The sequence below is a fragment of the Hyla sarda genome, chromosome 4 (genome assembly GCF_029499605.1).
Source record: "Hyla sarda isolate aHylSar1 chromosome 4, aHylSar1.hap1, whole genome shotgun sequence".
NCBI lineage: Eukaryota > Metazoa > Chordata > Amphibia > Anura > Hylidae > Hyla > Hyla sarda.
In genome coordinates this window covers 292,716,019-292,735,289 of record NC_079192.1, presented here as the reverse complement: position 1 = coordinate 292,735,289, position 19,271 = coordinate 292,716,019, and the positions used below count along the sequence as shown (strand labels likewise).

The 19,271-nt window shown below is 41.2% G+C and overlaps 1 protein-coding gene across 6 annotated transcripts in view; it reads right to left on the bottom strand.

The window, feature by feature from the left end:
* The window catches only part of SLC41A2 (solute carrier family 41 member 2), a 112,448-nt gene that overhangs the window by 23,874 nt on the left and 69,303 nt on the right, over window positions 1–19,271 (bottom strand). For all 6 annotated transcript variants that reach the window (XM_056574504.1, XM_056574501.1, XM_056574506.1 and 3 more), the window contains 2 exons: window positions 13,306–13,437; window positions 12,580–12,728 (listed from right to left, as the gene is read on the bottom strand). In XM_056574504.1, the coding sequence (XP_056430479.1) occupies window positions 12,580–12,728; window positions 13,306–13,437 (281 nt within the window). The remainder of the gene's footprint in view (window positions 1–12,579; window positions 12,729–13,305; window positions 13,438–19,271) is intronic.

The following is a 19,271-nucleotide window of genomic DNA, read 5'->3' as shown; positions in this document are numbered from 1 at the left end:
TGATAGGGAGAGACAGTGGCCAGACATCTGAAACATTTACAGAAGAGGACAGTGAGGTTTTCATTCCCACTGACTACCAATTCAATGTGCTACATTAATTAATTATTTATATGCACACTTATATGTTTCTCCATGGGCACAAAATGAACAGATCACTTATGGACTTGCACCCTATCCTGTGGACAAGGAATGCTTCATTGCAGGCCATGTGACAAGCGAGAATAATTACTACACCAGCTTAAGCATTTATGAAGATTTAACTAATGAGAGTAATGCTTTAAAGCGTACCTATCATATCACAGTAAAATAAACAAAAAGTTATAGGTTACTCAGTACCTCCTCCTGATCATGTACATATAACTTTTATGTGTCTAGCTTCTGTATTTCTTTTAAAATCAGCTTATATCAGATCACACAGAATTTCCATCTTCTCTCAGGCAGGGGGCGTGTCCCTCTCTTGCCCTCACTGTACATGACTAAACTTCCTCCCTCACTGTACATGACTAAACTTCCTCCCTCACTGTGTGTCACTGAGCTGTCAGCTGTTCTCCTCATGTAATCTCCTTAATACTGGGCTGGAACACTGTAACAAACCCCCTCCCCATCTCCTTACTACTGGGTTACATGTTGCTCTATAAGTCTGAACATGCTGTCACACTTCTGCTCCTCTATGCTATGGACGGAGCTGTGCACTGTATCCTCCTCCTCCTCCTCTCACTCCATGCTGCTGAGAGCTGGGGAGGTATGAGGCGGTGTGGCCTCCTCTCAGCCAATCACACACTGCCTGCTCTCCTCCGCTCTCTGTGTGTTTGGAAATCTTCACACAGGGAGCGCACACAGCCGCCTCACTTCCTGTACTCCAACCGACTAGCTGATGTTGCTAACATCGGAAAGACCATAGTAACAGGTGTGGGACATTTTATGAGGACCTCTAGTGGCCACTTTTATAGGAGCGGTTTTCCAAGGGAAACTGTGGAAAAAAATAATGAAATAGTATTAGAGATATACTTATTTTCTATGGCTCTATTGTTTTTAAAAATATAGTTTTGTTGATAGTGGCCATTTAATTGACTGATACTGCTGTATATCCCCATTCAGACTTCCTATTTTTCTACTATAAATCCACTGACTTAGATTATATTAACTTAGATTCTATTCTTTGACATTTATGACCAAGAGGAGACAATTTTATAATCTTGTAAAACTGTTCTTTAACCCGTTCATGACCCATGACGTAATGTTACGTCCCGACACCCTGGGTCTTAAGGACCCATGACGTACAGTTACGTCATGGGCAGTTCCTGTCCCCGCCGTGCGCCGGGCGGAGATCGGGTCTGGATGCCTGCTGAAATCGTTCAGCAGGCATCCCGTGCAAATGCCCAGGGGGGTCATCAGACATGCGATTTGCGGCTATTCCGGCGATGCGGGTCACGTGTGACCCGCTGACCCGGAGATACAAGGTGATAGGGGGTGTATGATACACCCCCTATCACCCACTGTATCTATGGGGAGGTGGCGATTTCGTCACCCCCCCCAGGATCGCTGCTATTGGCTGGACGATCGTCCAGCCAATAGCAGCCGGCAGGGGAGGGGTTAACAGCATCTTCCTGCAGCTCCCGCCGCTGGCTGAGTTCAGTCAGCGGTCAGAGCTGCTGGAGGAAGACCGGGACCCCCCCTCTGCCGAGATCGGAGCCCCCACAGAAGAAAAGAAGCCCCCCCATAGATCAGGGAAAGAATACAATCCAGGGAAAGGTAGGGTAAAAAGTAAAAAAAAAAGGTTAAAAAAAAAGTAAAATTCCCCCTGACCCCCTAATAGGTCCCCAAGGGTCTTCTGCAGTTTTTCAGTGTGACCCGGGCCCTATTAGGGGTTCAGGGCGCTGCATTAGCCCCCCCCCCCCCCCATTTTTTTTTTTGGCTGCAGCATTTTTTCCCCCCCATATAACGGTGTGTGATTTCTAATCACACACCGTTATACACAGTTACACCAAGCACACACAAGCACACACACAGTACATACATACAATTCATTTGAATGTCATTTTGAATACTTTGAGGGGTGCAGTTTTTATAATGGGGTCATTTGTGGGGTATTTCTAATAAGAAGGCCCTTCAAATCCACTTCAAAACAGAACTGGTCCCTGAAAAATTTCGATTTTGAAAATTTTGTAAAAAATTGGAAAATTGATGCTATAATTTGAAGCCCTCTGGTGTCTTCCAAAAGTAAAAACATTTCAACTTTATGATGCAATCATAAAGTAGACATGTTGCATATGTGAATTATTATATAATTTATTTGGAATATTCATTTTCCTTATAAGCAGAGAGCTTCAAAGTAAAAAAAAAAATGCTAAATTTTCAATTTTTTCATCAAATTTTGGAATTTTTCACCAAGAAACGATGCAAGAATCGACAAAATTTTACCACTAACATAAAGTAGAATATGTCACGAAAAAACAATCTCGGAATCAGAATGAAAGGTAAAAGCATCCCAGAGTTATTAATGCTTAAAGTGAAAGTGGTCAGATGTTCAAAAAATGGCCGGGTCCTACAGTGAAAATTGGCTGGGTCCTTAAGGGGTTAAAGGGGTACTCCGGTGGAAAAACAATTTCGTTTTTCTTTTTTAAATCAACTGGTGCCAGAAAGTTAAACATATTTGTAAATTACTTCTATTAAAAAAAAATGTATCCTTCCAGTACTTATTAGCTGCTGAATGCTACAGAGGAAATTCCTTTCTTTTTGGAACACTGATGACATCATGACCACAGTACTCTCTGCTGACATCTCTGTCCATTTTAGCAACCGTACATAGCAGATGTATGCTAAGGGCAGCATGGTGGCTTAGTGGTTAGCACTGCTGCCTTGCAGTGCTGGGGCCTTGGGTTCAAATCCCACTAAGGACAACAATAAATAAAGACTTATTATTATTATAATAACATCAGCAGAGAGCAGTGTGTTCGTGATGTCATCAGTGAGCATTCCAAAAAGAAAAGAATTTCCTCTGTAGTATTCAGCAGCTAATAAATACAGGAAGGATTAAGATTTTTTAATAGAAGTAATTTACAAATATGTTTAACTTTCTGCCACCAGTTGATTTAAAAAAGAAAAAAAATGTTTTTCTACCGGAGTACCCCTTTAATAAAAGCAACCAAGAAGAATACAAACAAAGAACATATTTATTTATTCTACTGAAATACCCAGATAGGTCAAAAATAAAAACCTGCTAGACTTAAAAGAAACCTGCCAAAACACATCCTAAGAGAGTAGGAAAACAAACTCTTAAGCTTTCTACAAGTCTATTGTGCGTATTTAACATACTACCTTGGTGGCGATTCCCTAGTCATGAGGACAACTTTTACCAACTGTGCCCAAAAAAGCCAAACAGTCTGGAAAACTTGAGCACTGACATTAATCGGCTCTTCTGTATTAGGATACTTCTCTTTCTAGTATGTGAATATTTTGTTAATCCTGTGGCTGGGTTCACACATAGTATTTTGGGTAGTATTCTTACCAAATCAAATAGTGGAACAGACATAAACAAAACTATAAGTAAAAGATTTGCAACATTTTGCTGTATGTTGGACCCACTTCTGTTGTTTTTTTTAATACTGATTTTCAAATATTGATCAAAAAATAAGTCAAGTGAACCCAGCCTAATCCCGACCTCTGTTTCTCAACAGCTTCCCTACTCGCTATACTAAAGGTAATAATCCAGCTACCACCTTCTTAGAAATGGTGCAAAATTTATTATTAGCACAACCACCAGTTTCTAAAAATCACTCTTTCCTGCATGTGCTGTAATTGTTATGTAACCTATTGGTGCCATGTTATTTTTTTCGGTCTTCATTATGCATATGGTGCCAGAATGTGGTATAATATAATGTGGGCACCTTTAACATTTGTTTTCTTCCCAAAAAGGGTGGCAAGTAGCTTGTCATCAATCATGAATCATGGCAGTGGCTTTATTGTCTGATACAGTTTGAAACATAAAGGTGGTTTTTCACAACCACACTGTCTAACTTTAAGTATTAAAACTAAACTGCAAGTGTTGTTTCCATATCTATTTATTGTGACACTTACTATTAACAATATGGCAAGGTCCACAGGCGAATTCACAGCAAAATCTGATATTTAAAAATTTACATGTAAAATCTGCAGCAAATATAACGTACAAATTCACTCTATGAATCACAAGTCTTATAAACAAAAGTAAGAACAAAACTAGATGCACTAGCTAACTCTTAACTCACAGATCTCTTCCGATCAATATTGAGATCCAAGATGCTGAAGTAGAAAGTGCAGTAGGACAAGGAAAAATGGATTGTTTGTGTTCTAGAGAACACTGTAAGTCCTATATAGAACACATGCAGCTTTAGCTACAAAAAACTATATCAATAAAGTCAATGCCACACACTCTGCAGCTTCGATAATCTGTGAAAGCGATTAAACCCACGAGTCTAAACTCACTGGGAGCTTTATTTAGGTCACTTTGTAAAATCAGGAATGTAATATTGACCGATACAATCCAACAGAGTTCAGTGGCCACCAGTAACAACAGAGGACTTTTTCACACCATGCTTTCCATGAGATAAACATGCTTAACTAAGGATAATGATGGTAGTGATGAAATATAGAACTTCTACTGCTTTAGCCTTTCAGTGTATGTCCCATAGTGAACTTTATAGTATGCCAAGCAATTAGACAAAATATATCTACAACAGTGGTCGGTAAGCCACAGCTCTACAAATAAGGAGCCATTAATCCTTTATATATAAATATAGCATTTCTGTTACAGCAGTAGTCTCTATTCAAGATTCCTCCTTTATAGTCTTGGCTCAGTAAATGTATCAGTGTCTGACATAATGTACCAGTTACCCATTATGGGAAAGGGAATGTAAGATCTGCGACCTGTGCAGAGGCCATGGTACATTTTTTTTTAAGTGTAACACCTTTGTGGTGACTTCTTCAGGGTTAGAAGTTGTGCCTACGATGGAACACATGAGGCTTCAGTGGGCCATACGCATCCTTAAAGGGTACCTGTCAACAACAAACTTTTCTAAACTAACTCAGGCTATGTTCTCTAACTACTCCTAACACTCCTTCCACCCTTAAAATGAAGAAAAAAATAATAATAATTCAGACCCTTAAAAAGCTGTGCATCTTACCTTTTTCTTGCTCATATAGTGCAATTTCCCAGCAGGAGAATGTGGACATTTCCCAGCTGGCATGAACTCACTGAAGCCTGCTGGGGGACCACTTCCGCCCTCACATCGTTGCAGTGCTGTGATTAATAGAAGACCTCAAGCTCCGTGCAGCAGCTTTCAGTCTGCGTATTTTTTAGTGAGGCTCTGTTCAGCTTTTAGCCTGTGCAGCGAGGCTCTGTGCTGCTTTCAGTGAGGCTCTTTGCAGCTGTCAATCAAGCTCGGTGTAGAGAAACACTTCCTGAGTTTGGTCTCCAGCCATTACAAGCAGGAGACCAAAATCTGACAATGTGTTCTGGCCAAGAAGTGAGACCCCTGGTGGCCAGAAGTATACAGCAGAAAGACTAACAAAACTTTTTTTTTATGGAATCCAATTACAAAAGTAATTTATTTGGCATAAGGAATCAAATATAAAAAATCATGTTTAATATTCACCTCCGTCTGGTATCCACTTGATCTATAGGCATTTTTTATTTTTCTATACTTCTCATCCCACTTGTGTCTCTTGTATTACTTATAAATTTTGCATTTAGTATTGTTTTTATCACATTTTGTTAAATTTATTGTTCTGTATTTTGCCAGTGCACTTTACTGATATTCATGAACAACCACTATCCAGTGAGATTGTTTGCATATCGACCCTCAGTCTGCCTTTGGTGGTTTGAGGAACAGTGTTTTATTTATTCATTCATTCATACTTTCTCTGTGATCCCTGAGGGTGTACAGTAAAACCAGAAGTGGATCCAGTACAAAGAGGAAGTTCTTCCTTTATATTTCTCATTTCTTTTACATACACTTGTGGCTTTGCCTCAAAACTACAGCGGCAGTTTTCAAAAACTGCCAAGTGGAAACAAAGACTAAGAGAGATTAATTCAGACGCATAGACTGCAACAGACTCTATTCACTAGAATGGAAGCATTTTCTAGGCATGCTTTTTGACCTGTGCAGAGGTCATTCCACATGGATGGGGATACTGAGATGAGCATCAGCGCATGCTGTCTTAATTATATACTGGTGCCCCCTCTCACTGTTATCCTATCTGTGATAAGGAGGAGACTGCTTTAAAATGATCAGTACAGAACAAAATCCGCTTATATAAAGGGGTACTCCGCCCCTAGACATCTTATCCCCTATCCAAAGGATAGGGGATAAGATGTCAGATCGCCGCGGTGCCGCCTTGGGATCCCCGCTGCGGCACCCCGCTATCATTACAGCACAGAGCGAGTTCGCTCTGTGCGTAATGACGGGCGATACAGGGGACGGAGCCGCGTGATGTCATGGCTCCGCCCCTCGTGACATCACAGCCCATCCCCTTAATGCAAGTCTATGGCAGGGGGCGTGACGACCGCCGCGCCCCCTCCCATAGACTTGTATAGAAAGGGGCGGGCCGTAACGTCACGAGGGGCGGAGCCGTGAAGTAACGATGCTCCGGCCCCTGTTTTGCGCATCATTACGTGCAGAGCGAATTCCCCGGGGCTCCCCAGCAGCGGCACTGCGGCGATCTGACATCTTATCCCCTATCCTTTGCATAGGGGATAAGATGTCTAGGGGCGGAGTACCCCTTTAAGGCCTAGTGGCCAAAATGAAAACTGCAAGATTTCAGGATTATTTTAAAATATAGACCTTAAGATGAAAATGCTGAAAAAATACGTGTTCCTGCAAAACCAGGTACATGTACGTGGTGATTAGGGATGACTTCCTGCATTGCCTCGTACATGTACCTGATAGATTTAAACTGTCACGGAAAAAACAATCTCATAATCACTTTCATAAGTAAAAGTTATTACCAAATAAGTGGACAAATGTCAGATTTTGAAAATTTGCCTTGGTCATTAAGGTCAAAATAGGCATAAGGGGGTTAAAAAGATTATTAAAAGTAAAACTTGATATAATCAATACATAATTTTCTGATGAAACAATCCATTTAAGTGGTGAGCACTATGGGGGAATTTATTTTTGTGTATTTCACTCACTGCCATTTTTCCTTAGGGTAATATGAAATAATATTGTTGCACTAGCTGAGTTCCTGGCATTGCCCGGTTTTTACTTCCTAATCTTGGTTGGGGAGGAAAATCAACAAAGGAGGGAAACTTTTGACTTCATATCCCATCCTCATATATTGTTGTCATATCCCCAACCCCATATCCCATCCCCATATTCCATCCTCATATCTCAACCTCCTATCCCGTCCTCATATCTCGACCTCCTATACCGACCCGATAGCCCGTGCTCCTATCTCGACCTAATGTCCGGGCTAATATCTAGACCTCATATCCCGTCCCCATAGCCCAACCTCATATCCCGTCCTCCTATCTAGACCTCATGTCCTGTCCTCATGTCCAGACCTCATGTCCCGTACTAATATCTAGACCTCATATCCAGACCTCATATGCTGTCCTCATATCCCGTCCTTATGTCCCATCCTCATATCCCGTCCTTATGTCCAATCCTCATATCCTGTCCTTAGGTGGGACTGATTTGTGATGAAGATATTGTAAGCTGAAAAAAGAAGGGGACATATCTTTTTGGGACTGGGCGTGATTTCCAAACCAGAACAATGCACAAAAAGGGTAGAGAATAAAAAGGGATGGGGCTTAAACTGTGGGCATGTCTTTGTGAGGTGGGGTGTGGCTTGCAAGCCGGACAGACACATTCACCAGGAGATGCAGAACGGAGCTTGTGGCGCAAGGTACTTGAAGTCCCATATTCTTGCATGGGACTTGAAACAAAAAACATTCTTTTATATAAGGGTGTAGGTAAGGGTTAATTTAACTATCATAGATTTTTATTTGACATATAAGTAATGTGTATCAGGTATTATTGAAATATCTCCATCCGTACAGAAGTTATGTGGGAACATACATTTCCCATAGATTTACATGGGACTTTAAACAAAAACCCTGACCCTCACAAATGGGGGTAGTTAAGGGTTAAATGAACTGTCCTATATTTTAAGTGGACATATAAGTAACATGTGACCAAGTATTATTGAAATATCTCCAGCCGTTTGGAAGTTATGGAGTAACATATTTCCCATAGACTTGTATGGGACTTTAAACAAAAGCCCAGACCCTGGCAAATGGGGGCGAGTAAGGGTTAAATTACCTACCCTGTACTTACTGCATGAAATATTGAAGCTCCTGCTTTCTCCCGATTTTAAGAAGTGTTTGTATGCTTTTGAAAGAATAAAGATTCCTGTTTGCACCCACCGGAGAGTTGCCACTTGTTCCGTCTTTCAAGTGCATTTACTGGATCACAAACACACAGAGTTTTATATATATAGATAAAATATATTAGCATTGAAAAAGGCTTGTTAGCCGAAACATCGCAATTGTTAATGCTCTGATGCAATAAAAATGCCTGCACTATAACCGGACCAGGGCATTGATGCTGTTTCCTTGGAGTGAAGTTTTGTATATTAGCATTGAGTGGAATGACACTTAAAATTTTACAACTTTTTTAAAAGTCACAATTACTAAATGTTTCTAAAACCCCATGACACTTTCAATGGCTCATATTTCATAAACACCATAACCTTTTACCAAAGCCACGCCCTGGACATTGTAGAATAAGTGTCTAAATGTTAACCCCTTAATATAAAGCATTTTTTTGTTTTTCATTTTTTTTCCTCCTCTTTTTGCCATCTACAGATGCACATGAGGGCTTGTTGTTTGCAGAACAAACGTTCTTTGCAATGATATCACTCATTTTCCAGAAAATCTATGGCAAAAAAATTCTTTGTAGGGCAAACTGTAAAAAAACAACAACCCAATTTAGCAACTTATGGGGAATTTCGTTCCTATGTGTGCACTTTACAGTTAAAATGGCATGTTTTCTTAATTTTGTAGGTCTTAATGATTACAATAAATTTATATGGGTTTTATTTCACCACTTTTAAAAAATAATACGTTTTTGTAAGAAAATTTGTATGTCAGCTCGGGATGAGACCAGTGAAGTGCAGGGGAAAGCTCGAATTACTGCTCATTAGATTTATAACATTACATAAGACAGCACTAAGCCTATTCAGATAGGAACTACTGTGCTTGTGATAAGAGCTCCCTCCTTGACATCACTTGTCTCGCCCCAAGCAGACAGGAGGGGATGGAGGGTAGCAGGGACAGGAGCTCTGCATTCAGAGAGTATGACAGGATATCACAGCTACTAGGGTGACAGCACAGCTGATAATGGAAAATGTGTGTACTATGGCTAATAACATTATATTAGTAAGTTGCTTTATTATACTTTTTTACAACATACACGTCTCTTTCCCTGGGCAACCCCTTTAAGGTTTTGCTGTTCTCCAATAACTTTGTGATATGTTACTTGTCATCTTATCAGATGCAGTTTTTTTTTACTTCTGTTTAATTTACTGTAATACAGCTGTTGTATTTGTGGACACTGGCCTGTTTTCTGTGACTATTGCCTTTACCTTTAAATAAATAATTAGAACATACATATACACATATACACACACACGCACACACACACACAAATATCTGATATATTATGCTCACCTGATGTCCCACACAGCGATCTCCTCAGCAGCAGGGGCCCGCGTCTTCTCCCCTCCACAGTAAAGGCGCCGATGAGTGGCGTCATCGGCGCCTATACTGCATGCTGCTGGGGGGGCGGAGGTCACATCTCCTCTGTGTAAGCTGCAGATGCGGCTCAGACAGAGGGGATGCCTTCTCCTGTATATGCGTGTACCACACATACTGGAGAAGGCAGCGCTGTCTGCTGGGGATCTGGGAGGAGTGTCCCGGATCCTCAGAAGCGGCGGTGGGCCCTTAACCCGGACGACATCCGATCTGACCGGCTGGTCAGTCTGCCCCTGGATAGAGCCTCAAGTTTGAGGCTTGATTAGGGTGTGCCCAGGTACACCCGGCACACCCTGTGTGCACGCCTATGATAATTAGGTTGCGATACCCAAGCCCCACCATCCACAAAAAAGAAAACATGCCCTGGCATAGCTTTATATATGTCATTTTTGCGCGCTTGTTACTGTAGTAGTGTCTTTACTACACCAGGTTTCCCAATCTGTAAACATTAATAAGTCCAAATGTAAAAAGAATGGGAAAAAAATACAATGAAAGTGTCTTTCTTCTGCCAGATAATTCACAGTGCTGCAGCACATGCATACTGAATAGACAGCTAAACAAGTGCTGTCAAATTTATACACTGAGGTTTCCTTCGCAGAGAAAAGCGAAATAAAATATTGAAAGATAAACAAGATAAAGGGCATCACAGCCCAGGTGCGTCCTATGAATAATAAAGCATACAAGTCTCTAAAGACCAATATAAGTGGTAAAGCACTTAGTGTGCACAACTGAAACATCTCCAACCTTTGTGTCATTATTACTATTCTTTTTTTCTATGGAAACCACTTCTTTTTTTTTAGCTAAAAACCATTGAACAATTTAATGTCTTGTTGCCGACATGAATGCGCTAATTGTATTTAATATCAACTATGGCTCAAAGCCTTCCCAGCTACACTTTGACTGTTTTTTGTTAATGTAAAGGATCGAAATGTGTCTAGATCTGAGGTACAAATGCAATTTTTAACAGGGCTACCCTCCCATTCCTATTTCAGGATATTTTCACACAGACAGTTACCTCAATGGAGTCTGCAAATAAAAATTAGCAATATACAGTCCTCTAGGTCTAGACTGTGGCAGTAATATGCAGGTAGAGTGGCTACAAATAAAAATATGAATCATATGTGGTTAATATATACAGGAATGACTACTGATGTACTAGTGCCGGTCTGGATGATATTGGGCTGAGAAAAAAAAAACAGAAGTGTATCTTCCATGGCACAAATATTCTCTTTCATACGAACAGACAATAGTAATCCACAATGTTCTGCTTTAAAGGAGTAGTCCAGTGGTGAACCTAGTAGTGAACAACTTATCCCCTATCCTAAGGATAGGGGATAAGTTTGAGATCGCGGGGGTCCAACCGCTGGGGCCCCCTGCGATCTCCTTTACGGAGCCCCGACAGCCCGCTGCCTTTGGCAATCTCCGGCTCTGCCATAGAGATGTATTGAGGGGGCGTGTCGGCCGCCGCTTCATGCGGAGGTCGACACCCGCTATCTGGCCGGAGAGCCTGGCCGCCGTACAGAGAGATCGCAAGGGGCCCCAGCGGTCGGACCCCCCGCGATCTCAAACTTATGCCCTATCCTTAGGATAGGGGATACGTTTTTCACCACTGGACTACCCCTTTAATAAAAGCAATATTTCGCCATATAGAAGGAAAAGCAGACATTGTATGTACATATAAGCAAGAAGCTTACGGTGATGCTTGAGTATTTATAGTCTTAGTCAGCAGACCTGTGAATAGAAAATGGTACTAATGTACTTTTCACCCGTTGTTGCAGGTTGTTGGCTGGTTCTGCTGTGCAGGCCGACAAATCATGCAAGTGTTTCTGGGAGGCTGGGAGGCAGAAGAGGTCTGGTGCAGTATGGTTTGCGCCGGCCTCATGGTTTGCAGGGCACGTGCTCCCTTTAGTGATATCGGTAAAAAATCTTGGCTCTTCGGAGATACTCATGCAATTAAATCAAAGATACATGGGCTATGGACGGTATGCCTTTCAGGGCGAGCCTTGTCCCTTCCTCAGCAGCCAAAAATTGTCATAGATACTACTAGGACAACCACAAGGGCCCTGTGGTTTGTTACTCTCAGTACACCAATTGATCTGCATCTTATTTGACATTTATCTTCATTTTAATATTTACATTCTATGTAAATAATTATTTTACTGTATACTAATCTTGTACATTTCATATACAACACTTCTTTATATCACAAGGTAGAATATCACCTATTCTGGTGATCTACCATCACAGTACTTTCCCTACATAAACTTTGAAGACTGTTTATTGATGATTTTAATTTAGGGGAGATGTACCAAGCTGTCTTATAGTAAGATTCTCCTTGTTGCCCATAGCAACCTGACCTCAGCTTTTATTTTACCAGTGCAATATGAGAAATTAGGGCTAAGCTCTGATTGGTTGCTATGGGCAACAATAAGAAACTTAAGACACTATAAGACGGCTAAACAAAACAGCTCCTTTAGTCTTAAGTGCCTAGGGTAGTAAAAATTTGAAATAAGTTTGTGGCTGTATAGCAGTGTTTCCCAGCCAAGGTACCTTCAGCTGTTGCAAAACTACAACTAGCAACTTGAGTTGTAGTTAAAACACCTTGAGGCACCCTGGTTAGGAAACACTGGTGTAAAGGGGCTACCTATGGTAGCTTTTAATGAAATGTTGTAGTGTAGTACTTATGTGATAATGGCAGAAACATACACACTTTGTAACATCAAATGTAGAAATCAAGAAATCCCTTTTACATCAAAACACTGCTTCAACGTTAGGTCCCTTACCTGTAGGAGAGCTGCCAATAAATAAACCATTATAAAAATAGGTGTCAGGGACGTGTGGCCGCTCTTCATTAAATAGATGGTGTATAAAAAAATTAAGTGTCCGGGAATAACAAGGGAGAGAAGAACTTGAGACGATTTCTTATTCACCCCTGTGAAAGAAAAGGAATTGCATTTATGGGTCTGCGGGTCATGAAGTCATTACCGTAATGAAATCCTGCTCAATAATTTATTTTAAGATTCACTTTCATCAATCATGATGCAGTGATAAAACCACATGTTAGGAGTGTCTATGTCAGTAATTGCCAACCTCTGGTAATCCATCTCTTGTGGCACTACTCTACAATGTGCAGGTATTTCACCCAATTAATGCCAGCGCATTCACAATCAAGAGGAAGGCATTGTACTGGAGGCCATCAATTGCTTCATAAGCCAAATCTGTTACAAACTGCACACAACAGCATTCAACACAAAAAATTATCACAAACAGCATGTGTGCTTTAAGATTAGGGCTGAACATTATTGTACACAATTGCAACCTCAGGGTAAATGGTGCACTACAAGTTGCCCAATCATATCAACAAGATATGTGAAATGTTGGGTCCTACAGATACACAACCTCTATTTTTTATTTTTTTTACATTGAAGGTGTCAAACATGGGATGAAATTCAATAATGGGGTAGTTACATGGTGTTGTGTGGTTAAAAAGAAAAAAAAAATTAGTATACCTGTCCCATAAAAGGTCCTGAAGGGGTGGAAGCAGCCTGTGTCTTCATCAGGAAGTTCTCCAGGAATGCTGTGTAAATGCAAATCAGTGGAAATTCTGCTGGCCTGTATGGCTACCAAATTTCCTCCAATACCTGAAAAAATTTAATAGATTGATCATTCCAAATACATTTTATACAATAAACATATCTACCGGTATTAATTTTCACATATTGCGCTTAAAGAACCCCAATCTAATACTATAGGACAAAAGGCAAAATCCATAAGTGTACAGCCTCTTGGATCAGAGCATCATCAAAAATGTCATACACTACATATAAAACCCACACACTGTCTAAGTAACAGCACCAGTACCCATAAAATTACCCATAATAACCAAGGAAGCAAATATAGTATCTTCAACAGGACCTAGTGGCTGACAAGTACCTGGACGAGGCAGGGGAAGAGCAAGTGTACTAGGTAAACTGCAGGAAGCAGTAAAGAGCTACTCACTTGCATGCAACCGCTTACCAACATGCTGTGTGCTGATGAATGAGTCCTAGGAGTCTCCATTATATAGGCTTAGGAGTCCTCTCTATGTATCAGCATGCTGTGTATTACACACATGAATTAAGTTTTTGAAAAGCCAATGTGCTGAAGAAAACCTGCAACTAAACTGCCAATCTGAATGTGGACTAACTGCATGACACGGGGCAGAATGTCTGCCATTAGCATACAGATTTATGGACAGCTTCTGGAATTAAAGGATAGGGGATAAGTGTGTGATCGCAGGGGTCCGCCCACTGGGACCCTCCTGTGATCTCCTGTACGATGCCCCGCTCTCTTCATGAATGGAGGCATGTCATGCGGATAGGAGATACCTTTGATACTAGACTACCCCTTTTAGGTTTCCTTCTTATGCCCTTTATCGCATAAAATCCTTTTCAAATGAGTCTTTTGCCTTCTACTCACAAACTTCTTGCCAGTTGAAGATTTAATGCTAGTATATTTCTTTATTTCCATATAGTCTTGCAGAACAAGGCTATAAAGGTTAGTTTAGTTTAAATGGTCACGCTCATTAAAACTAATTTTTGCTATTGCACTCCTTATGGTAAATAAAAAAAATTACTAGTATACTTTGTTAAAAAAAAATATGAATTTTGTATGTTGTATTTGTGCTTAAAAAAAGCTCAACAGCACATTTTCCCCCATCTTATACACAGACTTTGGACTGAAACCCAAACACAGGAAGTGCAGCCTGGAGTGCTGAGGGGGGGGGGGGGGGTCCAACCAACAGCATATGGCAGTTAAGTGTGAGAGGAGCTATGATTGGATGAGGCTGGACACACCCCCCTCAGCACTCCAGGCTGCACTTCTGTGTTTGGACTTCGGTCCAAAGTCTGAGTATAAGATGGGGGAAAATGTGCTCTTGAGCTTTTTTAAGCACAAATAAAACATAGAAAACTTCATTTTTTTTAAAACAAAGTATATTAGAAATATTTTTTATTTACCATAAGGAGTGCTATAGCAAAAATTAGTTTTAATGAGAGTTACCCTTTAAAGGCTCCTTTCTTTTACTCATGTGCATAGAAGACTGAGCCAGATCAACATATATATTGGACTCAGTCTATTTATGCCAATTTTGAAGTATATGCTAATTGGGGGAGATTTAGCAAAACCTGTCCAGAGGAAAAGTTGCTGAGTTGCCCATAGCAACCAGATCCACAGGCCTCTTTAAAAATGAAAGACGCACTTTGGTTGCTATGGGTAATCCGGCAACTTTTTCTCTGGACAGGTTATGATAAAGGTTATGATAAATCATCCCCATTGTTTTATATAACAAACACTTATATCATAAAGTATGTACGGTATATAACAATGATGCTCACAGATGTATATTACAAAAAATACTTTAAAATTACATATTTAATTTAACCCTAAGGGTTCAAATGTTCCCAGTTTCGTAATCCAGTACATTTCCCTTTGCAGAAAACGATGTCTGTTTAACTCCTTATTAGCACTAATCTTTGGATTTATTCTTAGGGCCCAAGGATCTTGGATGGCTTGAGTTCAGGAGAAATGTAGTTGACAACCTTCAACCTGGATATGAGGCAAATAAACTCAAAAGAGGTCTGGAAAAACAGCAGGGAGAACAGGGAGTAACCAAGAGCCTTGAGAAGGTCAGTAGTCAGGAAGTGGATGTCTTGTCCTTTGCTCCTCAGGAGCACCTAGAACCCCTTCTCTTTGCTCCCATGTTCCACTGGGGTCTTGACTGCGGGGTACACTTGTGCCTATGGTACTGTCTAACATAGTCCTGAAAGGACTGCTGAGAAAGACTCTTTCCCTTCTTGTCTGATAAGTCTTCCATAATACGGTCTATCTCAGTACTGAAGAGCCTGCCTGGCTCAAAGGGCAAGCTTCAACGATTGTACTTCGATGCATTATCGGCAACCCATGGTTTCAACCACAAAGGCCTGCACTGGCCAACACCGCATTAGTCTTCGCAACAAGTTTCAGCTGATGGGAGCCTACTCTGCAGAAGCGATGGCCATCGATGCCGGAGCAGAAGACGAAGTGTACTCTCTCCTGAGCACGCATTCAGCTTTCCTATGCATGGGGTCCTGCAGACTAGCTTAATAATCTACAGGAACCACAATAGGCTTGAAAAAATGAGCGCCTTGTCCACCTTTGGAATGGATCCCCAAGACTCCACCAGACTTTCCTCCATAAGCAACATGGTTCTTTTCCAGTTTCTTCCATTCTATCTTAATGACAGAGAGAGAATGATCTTGTCTGCTTTGAAGACCCTTGGTTCTCTAAAAGTGGGATTGGAAGATTACCCTGGGTCAACACAGTCTTCTGACCGGATAGACTTCAAAACCCTTTGTGTCTTCTCAGGAGGAAAGAAAGCTGAAGAGGACTCCTCATCACCCAACAAGGATGAAGAATGCAAACCCTTGCAAGGTCTCAGATCTGGAGCGGTAAATACCTCCATTCTAAGAGGCGAATTATGCCTTGGACGCTTCTGGGTAAGGGTGTCCCGAAGATGCTTAACCCCTTAAGGACCATGGACGTATGCGTACGTCTAAGCTCCCTGGTATTTAAGGACCAAGGACGTACACGTATTTCCGTGGGAATTTCGGTCCCTGCCACGTGCTGGGCGGGGACCGGAACGGGGTGACTGCTGATATCGAGCAACAGTCACCCCGTGCAAATGCCCAGGGGGGGTCATCAGAACCCCCCCCCCATGTCAACGATTGCTGCAAATCACTGGTAAATTAACACCGGCGATTTGCGCGATTCCGGGTCATACGGGTCTATGGTGACCCGGAAAATGAGGGGGATCGGGGTTGTCCAAGACACCCATGATCCCCCTGAAGGGATAGGAGTGAGGTGGCAGGGGTGCCACCCCTCCTATCCCTGCTATTGGATCATCTTTAGGCGATGACCAATAGCAGATCGGGGGCGGGGGAGTTAACTTTCGGTTTCCCCGTTCTGCCCACCCACAATAGGCGGGGCAGAACAGGGAAACCGACGGCGATGCGGCTTCCTGGATCCTACGGAAGCCGGTGAGTTGCCTAGCAACATCTGGAGGATTACAGTTTGAGACCACTATACAGTGGTCTCTAAACTGTAGCCCTCCAGATGTTGCAAAACAACTCCCAGCATGACCAGACAGCTGTTTGGGCATGCTGGGATTTGTAGTTTTGCAACAGCTGGAGGCATACTGGTTGGAAAATACAGAACCTAGGTAACAGAACCTAACAGAAGGTTTTCCAACCAGTGTGCCTCCAGCTGTTGCAAAACTACAACTCCCAGCATGCACGGTCTGTCAGTACATGCTGGGAGTTGTAGTTTTAAAACAGCTGGAGGTTTGCCCCCCCCCCCCCCATGTGAATGTACAGGGTACATTCACACGGGCGGGTTTACAGTAAGTAATTTTTCGCCGCAGAGCAAACTCCTAGCGAGAAACTCCCCGTAAACGCCCGCCAGTGAGAATGTACCCTATAAACACTACACTAACACATAAAAGGGTAAAACACTACATATACACCCCCTTACACTGTACCCTCCTCCCCCCCAATAAAAATGAAAGTGTTGTACGGCAGTGTTTCCAAAAGAGAGCCTCCAGCTGTTGCAAAACAACAACTCCCAGCATTTCCGGACAGCCACTGACTGTCCAGGCATATTGGGAGTTTAGCAACAGCTGGAGCCACCCTGTTTGGGAATCACTGGCATAGAATACCCCTATGTCCACCCTATGCAATCCCTAATTTAGTCCTCAAATGCACATGACGCTCTCTCACTTCGGAGCCCTGTCGTATTTCAAGGAAAAGGTTTAGGACCACATATGGAGTATTTCCGTACTTGGGAGAAATTGCACTACAAATTTTGGGGGGCTTTTTCTCCTTTTACCCCTAAAGAAAAGGAAAAGTTGGGGGCTACACGAGCCTGTTAGTGCAAAAAAATTGTTTTACACTAACATGCTGGTGTTGCCCCATACTTTTTATTTTCACAAGCAGTAAAAGGAAAAAAAGACCGCCAAAATTTGGAACGCGATTTCTCCTGAGTACGAAAATACCCCATATGTGGGCGTAAAATGCTCTGCGGATGCACAACAAGGCTCAGGAGTGAGAGCGCACTATGTACATTTGAGGCGCACTATGTACATTTTGTGTTTATGTCAGCGGTTCTGACATAAACACAAAATAAATACCCACATGTGACCCCATTTTTGAAACTACTACACCCCTCCGATTTTGAAAATTTTGGGAAAAATTGGAAAATTGCTGCTGAACTTTGAAGCCCTCTGATGTCTTCCAAAAGTAAAAACATGGCAACTTTACAAACAAAGTAGACATATTGTATTTGTGAATCAAAATATAACTTATTTGGAATGTCTATTTTCCTTACAAGCAGAGAGCTTCAAAGTTAGAAAAATTTAAAAAAAAAAAAAAAAAATTTCATCTAATTTTTGAATTTTTCACCAAGAAATGATGCAAGTATCGACAAAATTTTACCACTAATATAAAGTAGAATATGTCACGAAAAAAAAACAATCAATCAATCTCGGAATCAGAATGATAACTAAAAGCATCCAAGAGTTATTAATGCTTAAAGTGACAGTGGTCAGATGTGCAAAAAATGCTCTGGTCCTACAGTGAAAATTGGCCTGGTCCTTAAGGGGTTAAAAGGGGTACTCCGGTGGAAAACTTTTTTTTTTTTTTTTTTTTTTTTTAAATCAACTGGTGCCAGAAAGTTAAACAGATTTGTAAATTACTTCTATTAAAAAAATATTAATCCTTCCAGTACTAATTAGCTGCTGAATACTACAGAGGAAATTATTTTCTTATTGGAACACAGAGCTCTCTGCTGACATCTCTGTCCCTTTTAGGAACTGTCCAGAGCAGCATATGTTTGCTATGGGGATTTTTTCCTACTCTGGACAGTTCTTAAAATGGACAGAGATGTCAGCAGAGAGCACTGTGCTCGTGATGTCAGCAGAGAGCACTGTGTTCCAAAAAGAAAAGAATTTCCTCTGTAGGATTCAGCAGCAGCAGATTTAAAAAAAAAAAAAAAAAAAAAGTTTTCCACTGGAGTACCCCTTTAAATGACCTCTGGACATAAAGTAAATATAATAGGGCTACACACCCTTCTGTAATGTTAAAGAATGAGACAAAAGATAAATCATGTCAGAACTTTTTTCTCCTTTAATGTGACCTATAAAAGGTGAACATTTCAATTGCAAAACAAATCAAAATATTTGAGGGAGAAAGAAAAGAAAAAAAAGAAAAAAATCACACACTATAACATGGTGTACACCCTCTTATAACTGGGGAATTGGCTGTGATTAGAATTAACTGATCCCATTCAAACAGGTCATCATACGCCTGCCATAATTAATAGGGGGATTTGCCGGCAAGAGAGGGGGGGGGGTAGACTTGGGGGGTTTAGAACAATACCAATAATACAGTATAAAAAATATATA